Source organism: Neophocaena asiaeorientalis, unplaced genomic scaffold (assembly GCF_003031525.2).
Source record: "Neophocaena asiaeorientalis asiaeorientalis breed wild unplaced genomic scaffold, Neophocaena_asiaeorientalis_V1.1 scaffold423, whole genome shotgun sequence".
Classification (NCBI taxonomy): Eukaryota; Metazoa; Chordata; class Mammalia; order Artiodactyla; family Phocoenidae; genus Neophocaena; species Neophocaena asiaeorientalis.
In genome coordinates, this window is record NW_020174133.1 from 526,058 (window position 1) to 552,299 (window position 26,242).

General features: G+C 40.9%; 1 protein-coding gene across 2 annotated transcripts in view; it reads right to left on the reverse strand.

The window, feature by feature from the left end:
* Window positions 1-9,568: 9,568 nt before the first annotated feature.
* Window positions 9,569-26,242, reverse strand: part of OSBPL11 (oxysterol binding protein like 11) — a 91,964-nt gene continuing 75,290 nt past the window's right edge. For both annotated transcript variants that reach the window (XM_024754761.1, XM_024754760.1), the window contains exons 12-13: window positions 15,793-15,946; window positions 9,569-11,271 (exon numbers count right to left, since the gene is read on the reverse strand). In XM_024754761.1, the coding sequence (XP_024610529.1) occupies window positions 11,206-11,271; window positions 15,793-15,946 (220 nt within the window). In that variant the 3' untranslated portion in view covers window positions 9,569-11,205. The remainder of the gene's footprint in view (window positions 11,272-15,792; window positions 15,947-26,242) is intronic.

Sequence of the window (26,242 nt, forward strand, 5' to 3'; positions counted from 1 at the left end):
GTACCTTGAAGTACCCTGTACACAAAGTCTGGTCATCAATTTTTCAAGGAGAGAAACTGATCTTTCTGCCCAAATAACTTGGCTATTCAAAGCTGTGACACACAATTTTCTCCTCCTCCTGATACTTCCTCTGGCTTGGTAGCGATTTTTCCCATTCATCCCTAAAACCTCAAGTTATCATGTCCAAGTGCTATTATCACTTTGTTCAAAAATCGGTTATGGGGCTTCCCTGGTGGCGCAGTGGTTGAGAGTCCGCCTGCCAATGCAGGGGACACGGGTTTGTGCCCCGGTCTGGGAAGATCCCACATGCCGTGGAGCGGCCGGGCCCGTGAGCCATGGCCACAGAGCCTGCGCGTCCGGAGCCTGTGCTCCGCAACGGGAGAGGCCACGACAGTGAGAGGCCCGTGTATCGCTAAAAAAAAAATCGGTTATGACCTTTCTCATATTTTTTTTTTACAGTTATTTACTTATATGTCGGTCTGCCCCAACTAGGCTTCAGACTCCTTTAAGGAAAGGACCCTATTTTATTATTTTTTTCTTACCAAACCTAGGACATTTACTCAATAAATGTTTAAAGGCATTCAATCAGTTTTTCAGGGAATATCCGTGCTAGGCAAATTCTCAGGAATTTTTTTTTTTTTTTTAGTTCCCCCACCAGGGATTGAACCCGGGTCCTCGGCAGTGAGAGTACAGCATCCTAACCACTGGACAACCAGGGAATTCCCAGGAACCATTTTTAAATCAGAAGACTATTTTATTAATTTATTATAGGAGAAATAGATATCTTCTTTCCGGGGACAGATATGTATCTGTTATCCTGTGCCCTTTTCCCAGTTTTGAGATACCCAGGAAACTAAGTCCTAGAGCCATTGGGATAAGTGCTCTGTGCTGGTGACTTGAGCATCTCACTCTGCAGTGAGTAGTGTTAGAAAACAATATTCAACTGAGTAAACTTTGACGATCTTGTTGGCTTTATTCAACAATTCATGGAGCAGGCAGCATCCCATGTTGCAGATAGAAAGGCATTCCAATGAGCTGTACAAAATGAAAAACTTTTATAGGAGGGAATGGGGGCAAGGAAGTTATACTAGCAAAAAATGTATTGGCTGTGGCAAGGACACTTTCCTTTAGGGGACGGCAGGGCTCTAACGAACAGATTACCTCACTAGTGCTGACCAAGTAGTTCCTGGTTGACTGGTTTAAGATTCCATTTCGGGGAGAGCTGAAACTATAATTAAGTTAAATATTAAGTCCCGGTTTGGTGATGTGTGGTTAGCATAAGTGACTCCATTTGGGGCCTGTTGTCTTGTTTTAAACAACTGGAACAAGGAAGGGGACTCGGGACTTTACAAAGCAATCACCTGAGGGGAGGCCACAGTGCTATCTGTGGTTTCTAAAAAAAACCAAACGAACAATAATACTAAAACAGAGTAGGAACATCTGTTTCCCCTTCATTCACACCTCTTTTTTGGTGTGAAAAAAAAAAATTCAAGACTGCCTTTGAGAGGCTTCCCTGGTGGTGCAGTGGTTAAGAACCCGCCTGCCAATGCAGGGGACACGGGTTCGAGCCCTGGTCCGGGAAGATCCCACATGCCGCAGAGCAACTAAGCCCATGTGCCACAACTGCTGAGCCTGCACCCTAGAGCCCTCGAGCCACAACTACTGAAGGCTGCGTGCCTAGAGCCCATGCTCTGCAACAAGAGAAGCCACTTCAATGAGAAGCCCATGCACCACAACGAATAGCCCCTGCTCGCCACAACTAGAGAAAGCCCGCATGCAGCAACAAAGAGCCAACACAGCCAAAAATAAATAAATAAATAAGTTAAAAAAAAAAAAAAAAAAAAGGGCTTCCCTGGGGGCGCAGTTGTTGAGAGTCCACCGGCTGATGCAGGGAACATGGGTTCGTGTCCTGGTCCGGGAAGATCCCACGTGCTGCAGAGCAGCTGGGCCCGTGAGCCATGGCCGCTGAGCCTGCGCGTCCGGAGCCTGTGCTCTGCAACAGGAGAGGCCACAACGGTGAGAGGCCTGCGTACCGCAAAAAAAAAAACAAAACAAACCAATATCTAACAAGATATTTTTTAAAAAAGACTGCCTTTGATATCCATTTTAAGTCATTCACCTAGATATAACTTTGTTCCTGCATCTTCTTAAGAATGGCCTTGAAGAAACCAAATTTGAAAAATCAAAAGGGTGTTGAAGGGTCTAAAATAAGGATAAAAAGGATTCCATGTTCATTTTCCCTTATCTCATATACATATAATACATGTTCATTGTGGGAAAATTAGAAGATAGTTATGCATAAAAATAAAATCTATCCATGCTCCCACACCCAGAGATAAACACTTCACATTTAACATATATCCATTCAAATATCATGCACATATATAATAAAAATGGAACCACACTACAATGCTAATTTATAATTTATTTTATTCACTTAGTACAGTAAGAACACCTTTCCATGCAATTAAATATATTTCTACAGAATCTTCTTAAAGGTTACACTTTTGTAAAAAATTGTAAAAAATTTTGTATTGTAAAAAATTACTATAACTTATTTTATCTTATAATCCTCAATAGTTATAATTTGATTCTAAGCTTGACTTTTACAAACAACACTGCAGTGACCATCCTTTTATATAACATCTTTGAGTACCCAACCAGTTATTTCCTTAGGCTAAACAGGCATTGGAAGATTTACAGAAAATTTCATTTAAGCTCTGATAGTACCTGAGGAATTATCTCTGCTCTATTACAAAATAATATATTTCTTAAAAATTGACATTTGTGGGACTTCCCTCATGGCCCAGTGGTTGGGACTCCTCGCTCCCAATGCAGGGGGACCAGGTTCGATCCCTGGTCAGGGAACTAGATCCTGCATGCTGCAACTAAAAAAAAAGAGATCCCAAACGCGGCAGCAAGGATCCCACATGCCGCAGCTAAGACCTGGCATAGCCAAATATTTTTTTTAATTATTAAAAAAATTGATATTTGTATCCACTAGATAATACATCTTACCCTTGGGGCTGCCTATAAGCTAACTTTTTTTTTTTTTTTTTTCTCTGGCCGGCTGCTCTGCCCAGCTTGCAGGATCTTAGTCCTCCGACCAGGGACTAAACCCGGGGCCCTGGCAGTGAGAGCACCAAGTCCTAATCACTGGACCACCATGGAATTCCCAAGAAATTCTTTTTAATAAAGAGACAAAACTAGTGTTTATGTTAAGAGCCTGGGGTGGGAGAAGAAACGGTATCTCGAGCTTTTTAATGGGTCCATCTTTTGGACACCCTATCTTGAAGTTTTTATGTGCTTGGCACTTTACATACATTTTCATGAAATGCCCCTGCAAGGCAGGCATTATTTTCCCCATTTCACAGAGGAAGAAGCAGGCTTCTTTGTCCTTTGACAAGGACACATAGCCAGCAAATAAGGGGAAGACCTGAGATTCAAACCCAGATTTATAGGATACCCAGTATCCAAGCTCTTGGGCCATGCTGATCTGGATGGGGGAGAGGAAGAAGAGAGATTCTTCTGGAAAAGGAGGCAATTGGCAGAAATCGAGGGTTCATTCCTCACCTGAAAACCCAGAGAGAAGAACATTTCCTTGGATTATGAAGGCAAAGTCACTTCACTGGCTAAAGTCTGGGAAAGCCCAAAGCCAACTCCATGGAGATTTCCAACACAGATGCTCTCTGTTCTTCTGATTCAGACAGGAGAAGGATACCCACTCCAGCATCCCCCTGGGGGAGGGCCTCAGTGGGAAAAGTCTCAGGAGCAGGGGTGACCGGCCAGGGCGGCTCTAAGGCTGAGTCGCCTCCTGGGTGGACACTTTCCCCACCTCATCCAGCCAGAGGAACTTCAGTCTCTTATATCTGAATAGCATGATTTAGGCTTCCATTTCGTCATGAGTTTAACGAATATTTACTGAGCTCCTGTGTTAGCCTAGAAACTCCATGTAACACCCATTCTCTGCTCCCCATCACCCAGGTTCTGTCTCCCCTCCCCAGGATTCTCCTCCTGTGTCTGGCTGGCCCCCCAGGGTCTGGGAAGGTCACGTTCTTGCTCTGAAACTACACCCTTCGCCTTGACCAGCAACCAGCCCCAACCCCACCCCATCTCTCATTTTAGTGTCGGTGTGGGTGACATCTGCTTCATGTATTTTGAAGATGTATATTAGGTACATACACACTCATGACTGTTATGACTTTCTAATGGAATTGGTATTTTATCATTGTGAAGCGTCTCCGTCTGTCTGCTGCTACTCTTTTTCTTAAAGCCCATTTTGTCTGATATCAATATGGCCACACCAGCTATATAGTGCTTATTGTTTTGTTCGCATGGTAGATCTTTTTCCATTTTGTTATCTTCAACCTATCTGTGTCTTTATTTAAAGTTTCTCTTATAGACAGTAAGTGGAAGGGGGAGAGGAAGGCTGCATTTGTGAGAAAATTTAAATTACCATCAATCAGTTTAAAACATTTATGTCTTGCATGGAATCTTCTACTTGGAACTTCTGGCATCATTTGCCCCATGCTGTGTGGACTGCCACACGGGAACGCTTCGCTGTCATTTATCAGTGGCACAGCCCTCCTAAGGGGGATATTCTTCTTCAGCCAACTGGCCAACCCCTCCTCAGAGAGCAGTGGTTCCCAGGGTAGCAAAGCAAGGGGAGGGGCATGGCTGTGAATGCGGACACTCAGGAGCAGAATTAAGGGAGGGCAGGACACAGGAGACAGGGAGCAGCATCTGGGATCTTCCCTCTGCCTGAGAAGCATCCTGTGCAACACACATTCAGAAAGGTGAGCAAGAAACAGGCAAGGGATGTACGCTTTTGTGACCGATGACCTTTGGGTAGCTTTTAAATTGTTTCTCCCTAAACTATTTTGCCCTTTTTATTGAATCTATAGAATAAAGGACTTTCCAAAAACGAGAAATAATTGTAAGTAAGTAAATTTATACTGAATGTACTTTGCCCTGTGTTTAGACTGGTTGTTTTCTCGACTTGGGATTTTTCCATGACCTCCTTCCCACATACTCATTAACCCTCTTCATTGAAGGCTGTCTTTTTTCTGTTCTGGCACTTCTCATCTTGTTTACTAGCTCTGTCTGTCTCCTCTTCTGGGCTAATGAACTCAGCAGTAAGAATGGGGTGGGACATGCCTCACGTCTCTGTGTCCCCTGCACTCAGCATATAGGTCTGCTGAACTAGTGAATGAGTGGGAGGGGCGCAGCATACAAGGCAAAACAAGTAAACAAACAATAGCCAACCACACTTTTACTTATGAAAGCCAGCCAGGCCTGCTTACCCTAGCTCTCACTGTACCAAGCAGGCCAAAAGAAAGCCCATCCAGCTTCTGCAGGCAACTCCTCACACAGGAATTCTCCCTGAAACTGCAAGGAAGGGGGAAGGTAAGAATGGTAGAATGGTTACGGGTGGAATGCTGGCCAGTGCTGTCTCCTCTTGCATCCCTTCCCCAATCCCAAGGTGGGCCCTCCTCCCTAGCCCCTTCCCCACGGGCTTGGTCCTGTGAGGACCCCAGCTTGGACCCTGAGAATCATTTCCTTGAGATTGAGAGGCAAGCAGCAGGAGTCACTGTGTCCCTGTCTGCAGCTGGGCCCTAATCAGTCAGATCTCTGCTTCTACCAGGAGTGTCTCTGAGCCGCCCTACCATCCTCACCTCTCCCCTTTGTTAGGAAGGAAAAGCGCTGACACTGCAGAGATCTGAGTCAACTGATTAATCCCAGAAACCACCAACTTCAGCCCTGAGGGGAATGGCAGAGGAGGGTTTTTTTTTTTTCTTTTTTTCCTGTGTAAATAACCCAAACTGGAGATCATAGGTAAGATATTATCTCAGAGATCCTCTAATCCAACCCCTTCATTTTTCTGATGAGGACAGAGAAGCCCAGAGAGGCAGTTCAACTTGCCCACAGTCACTGCTAACAACCAGTTAGTAGCAGAAGGTGGTTGGGACACAGCTCTGGTCCCAAACTCTGACTGAGGGGCAGAGAGTGCCTGATTCAGCTTCTTCTGAAGGCCAGGTGAACTCTCTCACAGGAACAGCCATTTCCTTGCCTGGAGGGGTGGAGGAGGGGGGAGTTTTTTCTTTTCCACTTGAGGAGGGATGAGGTGCTGGGGACATAGCCACAGGTATCTATCAGCCAGTGAATGAATGAACAAATTGTGGTATATTCCAAACAATGAATTCCTATTCAGCAATACAAAAGAATAAACTATTGATACACGAATCAACATGGATAAATCGCAGAATAATTGTATTGAATGGAATAAGCCAGATGCCCTCCCAAAAGACCATATTGTTTGATTGTTTATATAAAATTCTAGAAAACTCGAACTAATTTATGTGACATAAAGCAGATTAGTGAGGTAGTGGGTTGAATGGTGATCTCCAAAAATCACCACTGGTGATTGGTGACGTCCTGACTTCTGGAACCTGTGAATGTTACTTTACTTAGAAAAAGCGTCTTTGCAAATGTAATTAAGGATATTGAGATGAGATCATTGTCTTGGATTATCCTGGTGGGCCTTAAATCCAGTGTCAAGTGTCCTTATAAGAGGATACCAATACAAGTAGTCCCTGGAAATGGGAAAGAGGTGGAGAGAGGGGAGAGGTGGGAAGGAGAGATTACAAAGGTGTAAAGAGTAAACTTTTGGGAATGATAAATATTTTCATTATCATGATTGTGAGGATGTTTCATGGATGGAGACATATGTCAAAACTTGTCAAATTGTATACTTTAAGTCCATTATACATTAACAAAACTTAAAAAGATGAAAGATCCATGGGTCTAAAACAAGATTCCACTCGCAATATTCTGGCTTTTTGGAAGTAGTCCACATAACATTGATATGTGGTGCATTCTCAGAAAACTGATCATGAGATGAAACACCAACATATGAAGAACAGCTGAATAACCCCAGAATATTAAAATTCGGATGACTGATATATATATTAATATATAAAGTAATCAAATATATTAAGTATTGCAATGTACAGAACATTCTCATCTTATATGAACTTCATTAGAACTGAGACCAATGACATCCTTGTAGTGAGATAGATTTTGATGCCCCTCTTTGACTTCTTCTGTTGGATCTTCTGTTTTTCATGATCTCTTATCTTCTCCAATTCCTGTTGTTGTTGCTTTTTTTCTCCCTCTTCTTATGTTTTGCTGGAGCATGTACTTTAATAGCTTCCAGAAAAGCAAATGCTGGCATAAACGTTTGTTGAAATCTTGCATGTCAGATTTGTCTTTTGGCTGGGGACAAAATGCTAGACAAAATTGCTCTTTTGTCTTTTAGCTTTCAGGGATATTATTGAGAAGGCTGATGCCATTCTCTTTATAGAATCTTCTCTTTATCTTTAGTGTTATGAAATTTCACCGTGATGTGCTTTGGCTTGGGCTTTTATTTTTTCTCTATTGTGCAGGGTATTCATGGCATTTCAAATGGATTCCCATCATTTACTCTGGGAAATTTTCATAAATATATACATACACATCATACACACGTATTCATATATCAAAATAGTATCATCCCTTCCATTGGTTTTCTTTCCCTGGAATCCCCACTAGTTACATGTTAGACTTCCTGGATTGCTTCTCTCATTTCCGTATCATTTCTCTCCTATTGTCCATTGTTCATTCTTTTGTTCTATTTGCTGAGAGCTTTTTCTCACTTAACTTCTAGACCATGTATTGAGTATTTAATTTGAACTATCATATTTTAAATTTCCAAGACCTGTGCTTGTTCTCTGAACAGTCCATTTTAAAAATAGCATTTTGTTAATGTTTCGTGGAAACAATATCATCTCATCTGCCTGAAGATTTAATTTTTTCTGAAGTTACTTCCCCTGACTTCCTGAATTATCTGCTTCCTCTAATTTCTTTTCTCCTGTTTGTGTTGATCTCTCTTTTATTCATGTTGGAAGCTTTCCTCAAACGTCTGCTGATCCTTAGCTATTAAAACGAGTCATGATATGTTGTCTATATATACAGTGTGGTGGACGATGGATATGTGTAATGTATTGGTGAGAGGGTGGAGGGTTATGTTGGAGGAACTGCTGACTTGGCTTTACTGTAAAGTACTTAACAGGGTTGTCAGCTGAGCTTTTTGCTGGTGGACCCTTCAAATATATTGTAGGACTTTTTTTTTTCTGGAGTTGTTCTCCTAAAAGGGATCTTTTAATCTCTCGCCTAAGGGTATAAGCCTGACTGCCAATATTTTGGGAATGGGATAGGGGAAGGGGCTGAAAGATCTGAATTGGTTCAATCAGAACCAATTTGTTCTGGTTCAATCTCTCCAGAGTCTCTTGTAGGGTGGAACAAGGGTTAGTCACCTGGATGCATTGTTTGGGGCTTCTTATGCAGACTTTGAACCAACCCTGTTGTTTTCAGCTCACTGCTCAACTCTGCCTTCCACATTACTTAGGTATCACTGATGCTTTTCTGGGATTTGGAAAGACCAACAGCCTTGCCTGTGTCAACATCCCATTCTCAGGAATTAAGTTTTAGCTTCTTCCCTCATCCAAGTCTCTGAGGATAGGGAGAGTATTTGCCACATCAGAGTCCAATGCACCACCCAGCCCCAAAGGAATACTCAGCAGATATCTGTTGAATGAACTAAGGTCTAGCTAAGTGAGTTGAAGTGAGCACTAAACTTTCTGAGCAATAATTTCTTCATCTGTAAAGTTTGAACAGCCATCCCTGACTTTCCAATTTCACAGGGCTGTTGTAGAGTGAAGGGACTCAATACTTTTCTTCTTCTTCTTCTTCTTCTTATTTTTGGCAACAAGTAGGTATTAGAGGTGATGTTGGTTACAACTTGCAGAATTCAGTGAATCAATATGTAAATGCCATACCTTTCCCAAAACACAATCTAAAGGCCAGAATTTTCTCTTCTTTTCACTTCTAGTCTTGGACTTCTTAACATACAATTCCTAATAGCCAGAAGGAAAGTGTACATTTAAAACTTTGGCCCAAAAGAGAGAGATACAATTGCTACAAAGACTTGTTTCCCTGGCCAAATATTAACAAGGTGTAGATTAAAAAACAAAACAAAACAAAAACAAAAACAAAAACCAGAAAAGGCCTGTACCTTTTGTTAAGTGAATAAGATGCAGCAGATGTCAAGAAGACAAGGACAAGGTAAAACAGTTACCCTAAAGTGGTATTATTTCACTCCTGTCAAGGCGGGGAGATTTCAATTACTCATAAATGTACTTTTAATAAGAATTTTTAAAAATCATATTTCAGTAATTCTTAAAATGGTTCAAAAATTCAAAGAAATAAATGGGCATTCAAACGGTTCAAAGAACAAAACAAAAACCCCTAGTTTCATTTTATATTCTTGCTCTATTTCCAGTTTATTTAAAAGTCATAAAATTATAACATTTTAATTTTAAAAACTTGTTATTAAATTTACTCCCTTATTTCCCTAAGAGATTCCTGAAGGTAAGGATTTAAAATCAATGTCCTTCTCGAATGAACAGGGCAATAACTCCGCTAAATATAAACTTTCTATTTCTCTCCATTCATAAAACAGACAAAGGCATCATTGTTCTCTAGTTTTATTATTTTTTAATCTTCCCAACACATGAACTATAACTCATTTTGAGATTTTTTCAGTGCATTTCACAGCAAAAATGAACAAGGGAATCATTAAAATGGTTGTATATTAACCAATTATCTTCTTATAATTTACAATTTGTTGAAAAAAATTATTATTTTGCTGTTTTCATCCTATTAGCCCCCTTCAATAAAACACAATTTATCAGAGCACAAAGCTTAAGCTTCTTATGATGATGCAACAGATACAGCCACTTACAATGGCTGATGAATAACAGGTGTATGTTACACACACTGATTGGAAGACCACATCAGAAGAAACAGAGTAAGGCACAACTCTTGGAAAATTAAGGTAGCTTGAAGTAACAAGTGTTGAGCACCATAAGTAGGTGCTAAATAAATACTTGAATGAACGACGAAAGCCATAATTAGCACTATTCTTTTAATTGCCAGCAATTCTTCAACCTCAATAAAATACTTATTAAAAAAAAAGACTGTACCTGAATATAACTTCCTGATATCTTTTTTCCTGATACCTTTTTATTTCATACTGTTTCTTCAGCATTTGCGTTTCCTTAAAAAAACAAAACATACCATACATGCACTTAGTCACATATATAACTTCTGAATTACTGACAAATATGAATAGTTGTTTTAAATTTTGAGTGAACAGAGGTAAGATAAAGCATACTTATCCAGAGGGATAGCACGTAATATTGGATATTAACCTACAAGTGAAAAAAAGGTAAGGAAAACAGTAAGTCTTATTTTTTAATATTTGCTTGTTCTTTAATGCCTCAGTTCTTGAGAAGGGCCAAAATCTCATCATACTGACATGACCACATTTTTAAAAACTGTCTCTCAAGTATAATATTTAATAAAACTAGGTATTGAAAAATGCTCTGAAATTTTTCAAGTCGATGTTGTTTTCAAGTATATTAAAATGCTCAGAAGAAAAAATTCTCCATGGTTATAATTCTAATCAATTTATAAATATACTTTTTAAAAGAGAGTTCTAACAGAGGTGGATAATGGATAAGTTCCTCAGACACAGGCACACAGTCTCTTTGAAGGAACAGAATGCCTTGTTATGACAACCTGGTTGACTTTTTTTTTTAACACTGATTTCAGGCACAATGGCTGAAGCCACTTCTGGGTCATCTTCTTCCTCCTCTTGATTTGTTGTAAGAGTAGTGAATACTTCAGTTACTGACAGAAAGCAAAGCACAAACTCTGAAAGAGACTTCAATTTTCACTACAAAGAAATCAAAATCACTTGAGTTCTCACTGTTGTGTTTATCTGCGGCCCCCATGCAAAAAGAGGGGATTCAAACTTAGCTTTTGGAGCAGGAACTGGATAAAAGATTAATCATCTAATAATTCAGGTGAAAGGGCTTCAGATGATATTGCTCACATCACATGAACGGCTTGGTGAGAGGTCCATCGTGCTTCTTCAACACTTTGGTCTTGCTGCAGTTCTATGGTGCCCTAATTGGTACATTCGTGTGTAGTTAGTTTCAGTCTGTGCAATCAGGAAGCAGGTCACTCAGTGCAATGACTCCATTCTGAGAGAGTTTAGGGTAAATAGAGAAGTTCATTTGGTCGAGTCTTAGATAGTGTGTGTCACTCTGCGGGTTGTACTGTTGGAACTATTTTCCAAAGGGGTTTGTGATAAACCCAGGCATCTCCCTGAAACAAGTAGAAAAATAAATTAAAGAACCATTCCTTTATTATTTTCAGAATCAGTAACCAAAACTAGATGCAATGCCTTCATTGAAATGGAATTCTATTCTCACATTTAAAAACAAGAGTTTGTGAAGAAAAAGCCTCGGTGCTTAAGACACCAAAAAATATGTGTGGTTTAGCTAGGATTAGGTGAGAAGTTCTGGTCTGGGAAGACCTAGTTTGTGCTCCACGAATATTTTACTTTGCAGAAGTCATTTGTAGCAATTCTGCCAATTTTGCCAAGATGCTGCAGATTGAGCCCCACTGATGGAGTGACAGACAGCAGGTGGAGCATAGGAAATGGTCACCAAGGTACGAACTGTTCTCTGCATCTCAGCTGGCATCTCTAGGATCTGAGTATTGTTTCCTAGTTCTTTTCTGACTCTACCCTATTAGTTTTCCCTGGTTTCTGTGAATAGAAGGATACCAAAAGGAGATAAAGTTAGTCAAAGAGTGAAAGAAAGACAGGAGAAGACCGAGTGAGGAAAAAAGTGCTGCAGCAAATGCATGAAGCAGCATACTGGGGTGAGAGCTTGGCAGAGCTGAGGTCACAGTAGCTAAGACTGTAGTTCAGTGTTTATGTGACTAGGTGAAGGAAGTCAGATTTGAACCTCTGTCCGTAACCCCTATATCGCCCTCAATTTATTTGCATTAAAAAAAATTTTTTAGGGACTTCCCTGGTGGTCAAGTGGTTAAGACTTCACCTTCCAATGTAGGGGGTGTGGGTTCAATCCCTGGTCAGGGAGCTAAGATCCCACACGCTTCATGGCCAAAAAACCAAAACATAAAACAGAAGCAATATTGTAACAAATTCAATAAAGACTTTAAAAATGGTCCACATCAAAAAAAAATCTTCAAAAAAATATTTAAAAATATATATTTACCCTACCTTACTCCAAAAATGGCTTACACCCAGCAATTATGTGGGTCATAGTGACGAGGACTCTCTCCTTGACCAAACTTTAAAAGTTAGACTCCTCTGTCTCTCTTCTTGACTAAGCCTCATCCTAGGCCTGCTAAACTCAGTTTCAGCAAAAAAAAATCCTGATGAACTAGTTTATCAAGAATTCTCTCATCTTTGATATCCAATGAAACTCTTCTCCTCACACTTTTGATCTAATCATGTGCCTCCCCCGACCCACCATCCTTGACATCTGACCAAGTTCCTCTTAGTCATCTTCCATCTACTCCCTCATCCTGCCCATTGGCTATAAATTCCCACTTATCAACACATTCAGAGTTGAATTCAACCTTTTTCCTCTACTGCAATATTCTTGAATAAAGTCTTCCTTTTCATTTTTAATAAGTGTCAGAATAATTTCTCTTTAACAACAGAAACCATTATGTTGTTTAAATTAAATCACCTGGTTGATAATTATCACAAAACACAAAAGATGTCTCCTAACCACATTACAGAATGCTAGGTTTAGAAGTTAAGGCGTGCCACCTGACCATCTCACTTCACAGATGAAGAAACTGAGGCTCCGAGAAGTGAAATGAGTTGTCCAACTTCACCCAGGAAGGGGCAGAGTTCTTTTCAGTGCACCTTCTATATAATTACCTACATTTTACAGATGAGGAAACCAAAGTTAGAAGTGGTAAATAAACTATCCAAGGTATGACTGAGGTTCAAGCTTAGCACATCTGACTCCAATATGGTCCATTATTCTGCAAAAGCCTTCCTGCTTGCATTTATATACATCTTAAGCAATTTTAAACATCCACTCAAGAGGATATGACCAATAGATCCTGATGGACCAATTATCCTGATGGATAATCGCAAAAGGGAGGAAATGGAAGATCTAATAAATTAAACGTCAATGAGAAATGGTCAGGAAAAGAAGGTAGGTATTATCAAATGATACTAGAAACACTCTAAGTTCATCTATACTTTCTCAGGTCACTCTACCTCCTCTTTTTATATCAAGTGACTCTACTCCTCCATCTAACTAAAGCCAACTCCAAACCGGTCTGTTGGTTTGACAGCAATAATGAAAGTACGAAACAAGTGGAAAAGCTCTTGTCACTCATAACAATATGTATGAAATATCTACTAAGTGCCCAGCACTGTGTTTAGGACCACAGGGGAGACAAAATTGACTTTTCAATAACGTAGGATTCTTCTTAGCAAAGAGCCATACCTGATGGCAATAGCGCCAAAGTTGTTATGAACTTCGTGGTACCAGTGTCAGCTAACTACCATCCTCATCAGCCTCACCTCTACTCTGTGGTGCTTCTTACAGCACAGTCCACGGTCCTGTCACACACAGGATGTGACGCGACGGCCCCATGGGCTTAGGCAATCAGTATATGACACAAATCTAACCCATCTATTGTTGTACCACTGTGTCATGGCATACCATTTAGAAAGCCATCTTACATCTTACCAACTAAAGAGGCCCAAACCTGAGCCAGCATCTCCAATCTACTGTTTCATCAGGCAGTTAGTGAAGACTATCTAGGCAGAAAGAAATTCACTACTTTATTAGACAACTGCCCTATCTTGCTATCACTTTCTACATCTGTCTATCCAACATCACAAAGTATAATAAAGGGATTAAGTGGTAGGTTCTTAATAATATCTGTCAAATAAAGAATACATGACAAGTAGCATGTTTACATGTCATGTTAGTTGCAAGAACCAGGAGGCCTATCTTTTAAAATCGGTTGCATCTTTTACCCATTACAGCTTCTTGCTCTCAGCCCCTAGAGTTCATTTTTAATGATTTATAGAAGCCTTCCCTTAGAAAAATTCTCCTCTTTAGAATCTGCTTCTGGTATGCTATCTTAATGAGCTTGAAATGAAAAAAAATCTAAGGTTACAAGACTATAATTTTGCATAGTAGTTACAAAGGTTTATCTTTTCATATAAAAATGAAGAGATGTAAAGTACTTTTCCTTGAATTCCTATCCATGTAAACATTTGGGGGACTTCCCTGGTGGTGCAGTGGTTAAAAATCCACCTGCCAATGCAGGCGACACGTGTTTAAGCCGTGGTCCGGGAAGATCCCACATGCCGCGGAGCAACTAAACCCGTGCGCCACAACTACTGAGCCCATGTGCCACAACTACTGAAGCCCGTGCGCCTAGAGCCCATGCTCCACAACAAGAGAAGCCATCGCAATGAGAAGCCCATGCACCACAACAAAGAGTAGCCCCCGCTCACTACAACTGAGGGAAGGAAGGAAGCAGCGACGAAGACCCAATGCAGCCAAAATGAAAGAAAGAAAGAAAGAAAAAGAAAGAAAGAAAGGAGGGAGGGAGGGAGGGAGGGAAGGAAGGAAGGAAGAAAGAAAACAGTTGGCATTTATATTTCACACCCAAAGATGAGAAAAATTAAAGCAATGAAACTACTACAATAAACTGTGGGCTTTTAAGGGTAATAACTATGCAAAATTCACAAACTGTTTTTCTAGATTCTTCCTGACAGACCAATATTAAAATTCAATGAGTTTCCTTAGACTTGGCTATGGACAAGAAAACTTTTCTTGGCATCAGCTCTGGTCCATTATTCACCTTACTCTGAGTTCTACCAGAAATTAATAAACAAAATAAAACAAAACCTTTAAATTTAGAAAAGACTTTTAGGAATCATTTTGTCTTACCTGCAAAACTAGTGAATTAAACACTTCTACATAAGCCATGGTCTCTTACATGAGTCTAGCGATGAGGAACACATTACTATAAAATGTACACTTGTCATTATTGGATTTTTAAAAAATTTTTATTGTTTTATTTATTTATTTACTTTGCGGTACGCAGGCCTCTCACTGTTGTGGCTCTTCTGTTGCAGAGCACAGGCTCCGGACGCGCAGGCTCAGCGGCCATGGCTCACGGGCCTAGCCGCTCTGTGGCATGTGGGATATTCCCGGGCCGGGACACGAACCCGAATATTTTTTATTGTTATACATTCCTTCTTATGTTAAGCTCAAAATGCTTCCTGGTACTCTGAGCCTAGCTCAAGTCTGCTATTGGAGATGATAAGAAACTTCTACGTGATAAGCCTAACCTATATTTGAAGAAAGTTATAATGAATGGCTCCAATTATCTGTTTTCCAGCCTAAGTACCCCCCACATCACTCTTTTTTCCTTAAACAATGCAAAGATTCTAATCACTTCTCACTATCCTCTGTGTAGCCATTTAAGTTTTTCATGCATCCTTAAAATGTGGTCTCTGGAAGTGAACAAAGAGTTTCACTGTGGTACAAAAGGCAACAAATTGTCAGTTGCATATTCTGTTATTGAGATTAAAGATTAATGTCGGTATTTTGTGGCCAATCTAAATCCCCAAATCTATTTCATCTGAACTGCTGGTAAACTATTCTACTTTGACAAACTGTGAAAAGCTCATGAAAAAGCTCATGGTTAAGCTGGACGATTTTCAGAAATAAAGCTATATAAGTGATAATTCAAGAAAGCCTACTAAGCTAAAGTTCTCACTAAGTAGATAATGAGTTTTAGTCTGAAGACATGTAGGACATGTACCTCTTTAATAAAATATTTGGTTTTCCAAGGTGTGCCTGTTTCAGTACGATGCCTTTCTTCAGTCCTCTGGCGTTCTTCCAGGGTACGTTTATGCTCTGTGGCCTTATCAATATCAGATTCCCTCAGAGAGTCTGTCACATTTCTCCACAATCGCCTGAAATCCGAAAACCACACATTTTACATTCTTCAAAAAAGATAATTAAATAGAACTGATACCCTCAAAATTAACAGTAATTTTAATAAATTACATTTCCTGAATCAGATCTAAAATTTCATGCCTATGAGTTACAAGAATGCTGACGCTATGTTGCTGATGTTAATGTCCAAGATGCTGCTGCTTCTGCTTTTTAAATTAAAAGTAATTTATATTTTCCCAAGTTATATAACCAAGATTTTTATTTTTAAGAAACTTAGGAAACAATAAGCAAAAGGAGAAATAAATTTTTTTAAATAAATTTATTTATTTATTTTTGGCTGTGCTGGGTCTTCGTTTCCGTGCGAGGGCTTTCTCCAGTTGCGGCGAGCGGGGGCCACTCTTAATCGCAGTGAGTGGGGCTCTCACTGTCGCGGCCTCTCCCGTTGCGGAGCACAGGCTCCAGACGCGCAGGCTCAGTAGTTGTGGCTCATGGACTTAGTGGTTCCGCGGCATGTGGGATCTTACCAGACCAGGGCTCAAACCTGTGTCCCCTGCATTGGCAGGCAGATTACCAACCACTGCGCCACCAGGGAAGCCCGAGAAATAAATTTTTAAAAAGCTGAAATAGAAGAGACCACTTGTGCTTCTGGACGTGATTAAATAATGGGCACCAGATTTACCCTCCTGCTTTTAATAAACTATAGAACCAGACAAAATATAATGAAACAATGGTTTTCAGATGTCAAACAAAAGGCAGCAGAGGACAGTGACTCCTGAGAGCAGGCAAACGAATGAGGGGGTCCTATGAGTGCTCCAACTGACGAGTTAGAGAGCTTGCAGGCACAGCACGGGGGCAGGGCGGGGGGAGCTCAACAAACTCCAAGCCAAAGAAATCTGCCAAGACAATTCTCTGGGGAAAGTATAGTCTGTTCAACAAATGGTGCTGGGACAGCTGGATATCCACATGCAAAAAGGTGACTTTAGGCTCTCACCTCACAATAAAACTTAGAAGATAAAGAAACACTGATAATCTCACCTCATCAAATAAAAACTGATTACTGAAATAAACACCATTAAGAAAATGAAAAGATGAGCAAGAGACCAGGAGACAATATTTACGAAACACATACCCAATAAAGGATCTGTGTCCAGAATTTACAAAGAACTCCTATAACACAATAAGACAACAAACAATTCAATTTAAAAAATGGGTGAAATTTATAAGCAAACATTTTAACAAAGAAGATATACAAATGGCTAATTAGAACATAAAAACATGCTCAACATCATTAGCCATTAGGGAAATGAAAATTAAAATCACAATGAGATACTATTTCACACCAGCTAGAATGGGCATACTAAATAAGACAGGCAATAACAAATGTTGATGAAGATGAAGAGAACTGGAACCTTCATAGGTTTCTGGCAGGAATGTAAAATGGTGCAGCCAGTTTTGAAAATAGTTTGGCACTTTCTTGAAAAGTTACACATAAAACTACCACACAAACCAGGAATTCCACTCGTAGGTATTTACCCAAGAGAAGTGAAAACATGTCCACACAAAGATCTGCACAAGAATGTTCACTGCAGTATTAATCATCATAGTCCAATACTGCAGATGTCCATCAGTTGGTGAAGGGATATAGACAAAATGTAGTATCACATAATGGAGTACTATTCAGTAATAAAAAGGAATGAAATATTGATACGTGTTGTACGATGAATGAACCTCAAAAACGTGCTAAGTGAAAAAAGCTAGGCATAAGAGATCACATACTGTATGATTCCATTTATCTGAAATGTCCAGACAACGTAAAATTATAGAGATAGAAAGTAGGTTCCCTGGGACTGGGGGCAGGAACAGGGATTAACTATCAATGGGCATGAAGGATCTTATAGGAGGATCAAAGGATTCTAAAACTAATTAACGGTAAAAACTGTACCACTAAGGAAAGCTACTAAAATCACTGAATTGTACACTTAAAACAGGTGAATTTTATGATGTGTAAAATATATCTCAATAATATTTTTAAGTGGCAATTTTAATATTAAAGTAGAATTCAAAGCAAGAACTATGACCACGGATGGAGGATCATCTCATAATGGCCAAGGGCTGGGGGCAATGCAGCAAGAGGATGTGCAATCTTTTCAGGGTCAGCATTCTGGAGAAACAGAGTGTGGTTCCTATTTGCCAGGAAGCTTGAGGATGTTTCCAACAACTGTGTTACCATTCCTGAGGAAAGGACATATAATCTTAAATGTGTATGGCCCAAACAACAGAGGTCCAAATAACATGACACAAAAACTAATCGAACTATAAAGAGAAATATTCCATTAAAATTGGTAATTTCAGTAACTGATCTCAATACCTCTTTTCAACTGATAGAGTGCACAGAAAATCAGTAAAGATACAGAGGACTAGAAAAATACGATTAATCCACTTGATCTAATTGACATTTACAGAATAGTCTCACCTAACATCAACAGAATACACATTCCTGTCGAGTGCACACAAAACATTTACCAAGATAGAATGCATTCAGTGCTATAAAACAAATCTCAATAAATTTAAAGGATTAAAACCACACAAAGCACATTCTTTTACCAAAATGAAATTAAATTAGAAATGAATCCTGAGAAGATATCTGGAAAAGCTCCAAATATTTGGAAATTAAACAACACATTACTCAATAAGTTCAAGTCCAAAAAAAAAAATAAGAGAAAGAAAAACCCACAAGGGAAATCAGAAAACACATATCAAAAAGTTCAAAAGGTAGAGGCCAGATCAAGATGGCAGAATAGAAGGACATGGAGGTCACCTCCCCCGACAAAGACATCAAAAATACACCTATATGTGGAAAAATTCTCACAGAATACCTGCTGAATGCTGGCAGAGATCTCATACAACCAAAGCTGCAAAATAAGATCACTAAGTAGTTGGGATTGACATGTATACACTGATGTGTATAAAACTGATGACTAATAAGAACCTGCTGTATAAAAAAATAAAATTCAAACATTAAAAAAAAAAGATCACTAAGTAACTGGGCAGGACGAAAGAAAAAAAAAAAAAAAAAAAAAAGGAATCAGGACAAGACCTGTGCCCCTGGGAGGGAGTTGTTAAAGAGGAAATGTTCCCTCACCCTGGGAAACTTCTTCACTGGCAGGGAGATCAGCCGGGATGGAAAGAGAGTTTCAGAGGCTTGAAGGAGAGTGCAGTAGCCAGCTTGTGGCATGCAGAACAGAGAGAGACCTGCACAGAAGGTCCTGGCCAACTCCATGCACTCCCCAGCCCAAGACGCATGTCTGCTGGTGTGTGCAGGAGCTGGGTGCTGAAACTCAGGCTTCAGAGGACAGACCGGGGGAGCGGATTGGGGATAGCTACACAGAGACAGCGTGAAGGGGCAGGAGTGAGGCCCAAGCCACAACCAGGGGTGTGCAGAGGAGAGCCTGGGTCTGCCACTGAAGCCCCATTGTTAACATATGCGTGCAAAGGAAGGGGTGGGGCCTGTCATAGCAGCCTCATCCTCAGTGTGCTCACAGCAGGATGGATCTGCCTCTATGAGTTCTGGGAGCACATAACCACACAAGGAGGTGGGGCTGAAATCCGAGCCAATGCCCAGGGACTGCATGACTTTAGAAGCAGGGCTGAGATCTGAGCGTCCCAGCAGCTGTGCAATCTGCAGATTTACGTGCTATGGGTGGCTTTGTAAACTCAGTGCCTGTGGGACATCTGAGAAGATTACTGGTGCATCCATGGCCAGGGTGGGTCTGGTGACAGCAGCTGCAGGCTCTGCAGGTACACACCAGGGGTGGGGCCAGGGATCTGGGCTGACTCAGTAGCTCCCATGGTGGGTCTAGGTGTGCGACTATGGCAGTGCTGGTGCCTGACTTCAGCAGTTCTGCACCAATGGATCTGTGCTAGTGGCTTTGTGAGCACAGAGCCTGAGGGACCAACTGGCCTGGATGGCCGACTGCCTGAATTCCCATGGTTGAGGCAGGGCTTGAGGGCAGTGCCAAAAACAGTGTACTCTGTGAGCCTGCACAATGGGTGACAGGCAACACCACAGAGCTCACTTCCTAGGGGACAGCTCCAACGGAGGAATACTGAGTGGCTCCTCTCCCAGAGGACACGCTCCAGTCCTTCCTACCTCATACCACAGATCAGAAACAGATCTGGGGGTGTCTACTCCAACTACTGGGGAGCAGGCCCTGCCCCCAACAGGGCTGTGACAAAGAGGAGACCCTGCTCAACATCCATTGCAGGCTCTGGTCACCACAACAATCACACACCCTATCAATGGGAAACAGCCAACACACACTGAGGAAAGATGTGGCAGTCATACATACTAAAGACAGCCCTTATCCCAAAAATATTAGACTCACAGAGGCTACACCAGGACACTCCCACAGAAAAACAGCCCTTCAAGACCACAGTTGATTAACTGTTTCTCCTAAACTCACAGTCAGAGAAATACAAGTAAAATGAAGAAGCAGAGGAACCGCTCTCAATTAAAAGATCAAGGGAATTCCCCTAAAGATGACCGACATCTCCAGTATACCCGATTCTGAGTTCAAAAAGGAGAGAATGAAAATACTGAAGGAATTAAGAAAGGCTATAGATAGAAGTGCAGATTACTGTAAAAAGGAACTAGAAACTATTAAAGAGGTACCAATTAAAATTAGAAAACTCAAAAAAAAAATTAGAAAACTCATTTGCCAAGACAAAAGCTGAGCTTAAAGGCAATAAATAGCAAACTGGATAACTCAGAAGAACGAATAAGTGATCTGGAGGGTAGAATAATGGAAATCACCCAATCAGAACAGCAGACAGAAAGACAAATTTAAAAAAAAAATGAAAGCAATATACGAGACCTAAGGGATAATACAAATCATGCCAATCTACGTGTAATAAGGATCCCAGAAGGAGAAGAAAGAGAAAAGGGGATCAAAAATGTACTTGAAGAAATTATGGGACTTCCCTGTTGGCGCAGTGGTTGAGAGTCTGCCTGCCGATGCACGGGACGTGGGTTCGTGCCCCGATCTGGGAAGATCCCACATGCTGTGGAGCGGCTGGGCCCGTGAGCCATGGCCGCTGAGCCTGCACGTCCAGAGCCTGTGCTCCGCAACGGGAGAGGCCACAACAGTGAGAGGCCTGCGTACAGCAAAAAAAAAAAAAAAAAAAAATTATGGCTGAAAACTTCCCTAATCTAAAGAAGGAAACAGTTGTTGAGGTACAGGAAGCACAGAGGGTCCCAAACAAGATGAACCCAATCAGACCTACACCAAGACATATTATAATTAAAATGGGAAAAGTTAAAGAGAGGATTCTAAAGGCAGCAAGAGAAAAACAAACAGTTAATTAACAAGGGAACCTCCATAAGGCTATCAGCTGATTTCTTTACAGAAACACTGCACGCCAGAAGACAGTAGCAAGATATATTCAAAGTCTTGAAAGGGAAAAAGGTGCAACCTAGGATACTCTACCCAGAAAGATTATCATTTAGAATAGAAGGAGAGATAAAGAATTTCTTAGACAATCAAAAACAAAAAGAATACAGTAATACTAAACCTATCCTAAAAGAACTATTGACAGATCATCTCCAAATAGAAAAGCAGCAAGAATCTACAGTAAAGAGAAAATCACAATTGGAAAGTAAATCACTTAAATAAGCCAGTACACAGATTTAAAAGATTTTTTTTTTGGAAAGCGATGATAACTACAATGAACAGCAAAAGGATAAACATGAAGATGTAGAAGAGGACATCAAAATCATAATATATGGGAGAGGAGAGTAAGAAAATGCATATTTTTTATTTTTAAGGACTGTGTTTGGGCCTATATGACTACCAGTCTAAAGCAAGTAGATATAGTAATAGGCTAACATACTTCAAAACCAGGGTAACCACAAATCAAAAACATACAATATATTCACAAAAGCCAAAAAGAACACAAGCATAATACAAAAGAAAACCACCAAACCACAAAAATAAAAAGGAACAAAGAAGAAATACAACATCAACTGGAACACAAGGTTCAAAATGGCAATAAATACATATCTATCAATAATTATCTTGAATGTTAATGGACTAAATGCTCCAATTAAAAGACACAATGCGGATTTTGCTGTTGATCCAGTGGTTAAGACTCCGCACTCCCACTGCAGAGTGTGCGGGTTCAATCCCTGGTGAGGGAACTAATATCCCACAGGCTGCACAGTGCAGGAAAAATTTAAAAAAAAGGACAGAGTGGGAAAAAAAAAACAGACAGAGTGGCAGATTGGATAAAAAAACAAGAGCCTATAATATACTGCCTACAAGAGACCACCTTTAGGGCAAAGGACACACATAGATTGAAAGTGAGGGGATGGAAAAAATAATTCATGCAAATGGAAATGACAAGAAAGCGGGGAGAGCAATACTCAGACAAAAAAGACTCGGACTTCCCTGGTGGCGCAGTGGTTAAGAATCCGCCTGCCAATGCAGGGAACATGGGTTCAAGCCCTGGTCCAGGAAGATCCCACATGCCGCGGAGCAACTAAGCCCGTGAACCACAACTACTGAGCCTACGCTCTACAGCCTGCAAGCCACAACTACTGAGCCCATGGGCCACAACTACTGAAGCCCATGTGCCTAGAGCCCGTGCTCCACAGCAAGAGAAGCCACCACAATGAGAAGCCTGCACACCACAATGAAGAGTAGCCCCCGCTCACCACAACTAGAGAAAGCCCACACACAGCAACGGAGACCCAATGCAACCAAAAATAAATAAATAGATAAGTAGATTTATTTTTTAAAAAAGAAGACTTTAAAACAAAGGCCATAAAAAAACAAAAAGAAGGACACTACATAATGGTAAAATGATCAATACAAGAAGAGGATATTAAACTTGTTAACATATATGCATGTGATATAGGAGCACCTAAATACAAAAAACAAATATTAACAGAAATAAAGGGAGAAACTGACGGGAATACAATAATAGTGGGAGACTTTAACACCTCACTCACATCAGTGGACAGATCTTCCAGACAGAAAATTAATAACATAACAGAGATACTAAATGATACAATAGAACAGTTAGACTTAATTGATATTTTCATCCAAAAAAACCCAGAATACATATTCTTTTCAAGTGCACATGGAACATTCTCTAGGATTGACCACATACTAGGAAACAAAACAAACCTCAACAAATTTGAGTAAAGAAATTATTTGAAGGACTTCCCTTGTGGCACAGTGGTTAAGAATCTGCCTATGAATGCAGAGGACACGGGTTCAAGCCCTGGTCCGGGAAGATCCCACATGCTGCAGAGCAACTAAGCCTGTGTGCCACAACTACTGAGCCTGCACTCTAGAACCCATGAGCCACAACTATGGAGCCCATGGGCCAGAACTACTGAAGCCCATGCACCTAGGGCCTGTGCTGTACAACAAGAGAAGCCTGCACACTGCAACAAAGAGTAGCCCCAGCTCGCCGTAACTAGAGAAAGCCCACGTGCAGCAACGAAGATCCAACGCAGCCAAAAAATAAATAAATTTACAAGCAAATAAATAAATAATTTCAAGCATGTTTTCTCACCACAACATCATGAAACTAGAAATCAACCACAGAAAGAGAAATGAGAAAAAACAAGAGGTTACATGGAGATTAAATAACATGCTACTAAGAAACCAGTAAGTCAGGGCAGAGTCAAAGATGGTGGCAGGGGAGGATGCAGAGTTTGCATCTCCCCACAACTAGGGTGCCTGGCAGATGCTGGTGGGGGACCTCAACACCCAAGGACATGGGAGGAACCCGAGTGACCAGGTAGGATGAGGGGAGGAGTAAGGGAGGAGGAAAAGTAGAGTCTAGACAGCACTGGGCACCTGTTTTAAAGTCTTCTTTTTTTAAAAATAAATCTACTTATCTATTTATTTATTTTTGGTTGCATTGGGGGGAGGAAAGGTAGAGTCTAGACAGCACCAGGCACCTGAGGGGTGGCTGGAATTGTGGAGGGGTTCCCACTCCTGAAAGGACACGCGGGGGCTCGGAGGATCAGTGGGGGGAGCATGCCTAGCATGCTGCCCAATCAGGCCCTGGGAAGCCTGCAGGGCTCCCAGGCCTGGTCCTCTGCCCTCCAAGGCCCCTTCTGGCTGTGGGGGTCCTAGGGGCGTAGGAGAGAGGGAGGAGGGGGGAAGAGGAGAGGCAGATGTGGGGGACCATCTGGGGCCAGGGGATTAGGGGAGGGGCCATGGGAGTTTCCCTGCCCACCTGGCCCTGGGAAGCCTGTTGGGCTTCCGGGTCTGGTCCCCTGCCTTCCAGGGTCCCCTCTGGCTGCGTGGGTCGCAGGGATATAGGAGGGAGGGAGGGGGGAGAAGAAGAAGAGATGCCAATGAGAAGGGGGCCACTGGGATTGGAGGATCGGGGGAAACACGCCTAGCATTTCCCCCACCCACTCGGGCCCAGTGAGCCTGCTGGGATCCTAGACCTGGTCCTCTGCCCTCCAAGGCCAGAGGCACGCCTAAGCCCCACCCCCATCCCCTCAGGGCCTTTTCCTAAGCACAGGCACCACCTACCACCGATGCAGGATCTTGGTTCATGAGCCGGGGGTTGGGACAGAGCTCCTGTGGTGGGAGCTCCGAGTCCAAACCACTGGAATAACAAAGAACCTCAGACCCCAGGGAATATGCATCGGAGTGAGGTCCTCATCTCGACACCAAGACACAGCTGTACCCAACAGCATACAAACTCCAGTGCTGGAAGCCTCAGACCAAACAACCAGTAAGACAGGAACACAATCCCACCCATCAAAAACAACAAAGACTGAAATGAAAAATACACTAGAAGAAGACAATAACAGAATAACTAAGGCAGAAGAACGAATAAGTGAGCTGGAAGACAGAAGGGTGGAAATAACTGCCGAGGAGCAGAAAAAAAGAAAAAAGAATGAAAAGAATTGAAGACAATCTCAGAGACCTCATGGATGCAAATTGATAGAATTAGAAATGAAAAAGGAGAAATCACAACAGACACCACAGAAATACAAAGGATTATAAGAGACTACTACAAACAACTAGATGCCAATAAAATGGACAACCACGAAGAAATGGACAAATTCTTAGAAAGGTACAATTTTCTAAGACTGAACCAGGAAGAATTAGAAATGTAAACAGACCAATCACAAGTAATGAAATTGAATTAAAAATCTTCCAACAAACAAAAGTCCAGGACCAGATGGCTTCACAGGTGAATTCTATCAAACATTTAGAGAAGAGCTAACAGCAATCCTTCTCAAGCTCTTCCAAAAAATTGAAGAAGGAGGAACACTCCCAAATTCGTTCTATGAAGCCACCATCACCCTCATAGCAAAACCAGACAAAGATATTACAAAAACAGAAAATTACAGACCAATATCACTGATGAACATAAAGACCCATAAAAGCAAACCCAAAACAATTAAGAAAATGACAATAGGAACATACATGTCAATTATAACCTTGAATGTAAAAAGATTAAGCGCTCAAACCAAGACACAGACTGGCTAAATGGATATAAAAACAAGACCCATATACATGCTGTCTACAATAGACACGCTTCAGACCTAGGGACACATACAGACTGAAAGCGAAGGAATAGAAAAAGGTATTTCATGCAAATGGAAATCAAAATAAAGGGGGAATAGTGATACTCATATCAGATAAAATAGACTTGAAAATAAAGACAGCTACAAGAGATAAGGAAGGACACTACATAATGATCAAGGGATCAATCCAAGAAGAAGATTATATAATTATAATAATAAATATTTATATTATAAATAATATTTATGCACCCAACAAAGGAGCACCTCAATACATAAGGCAAATGCTAACAACCATAAAAGGGGAAATCAACAGTAACACAATAAGAGTAGGTGACTTTAACACCCCACTTATACCAATGGACAGATCATCCAAACAGAAAATAAATAAGGAAACACAAGCTTTAAATGACATAATAGACCAGATAGATTTAATGTATATTTATAGGACACTTCACCTAAAAGTGGCAGAATACACTTTCTTCTCAAGTGCACACGGAACATTCTCCAGGCTAGATCACATCATGGGTCATAACTCAAGCCTTGGAAAATTTAAGAAAATTGAAATCATTCCAAGCATCTTTTCTGACCACAATGCTATAAGACTGGAAATCAATTACAGAAAAAAAACTGTAAAAAACACAAATACATGGAGGCTAAACAGTGTACTACTACATAACCAAGAGATCACTGAAGAAATCAAAGAAGAAATTAAAACATACATAGAAACAAATGACAACGAAAACAGGAC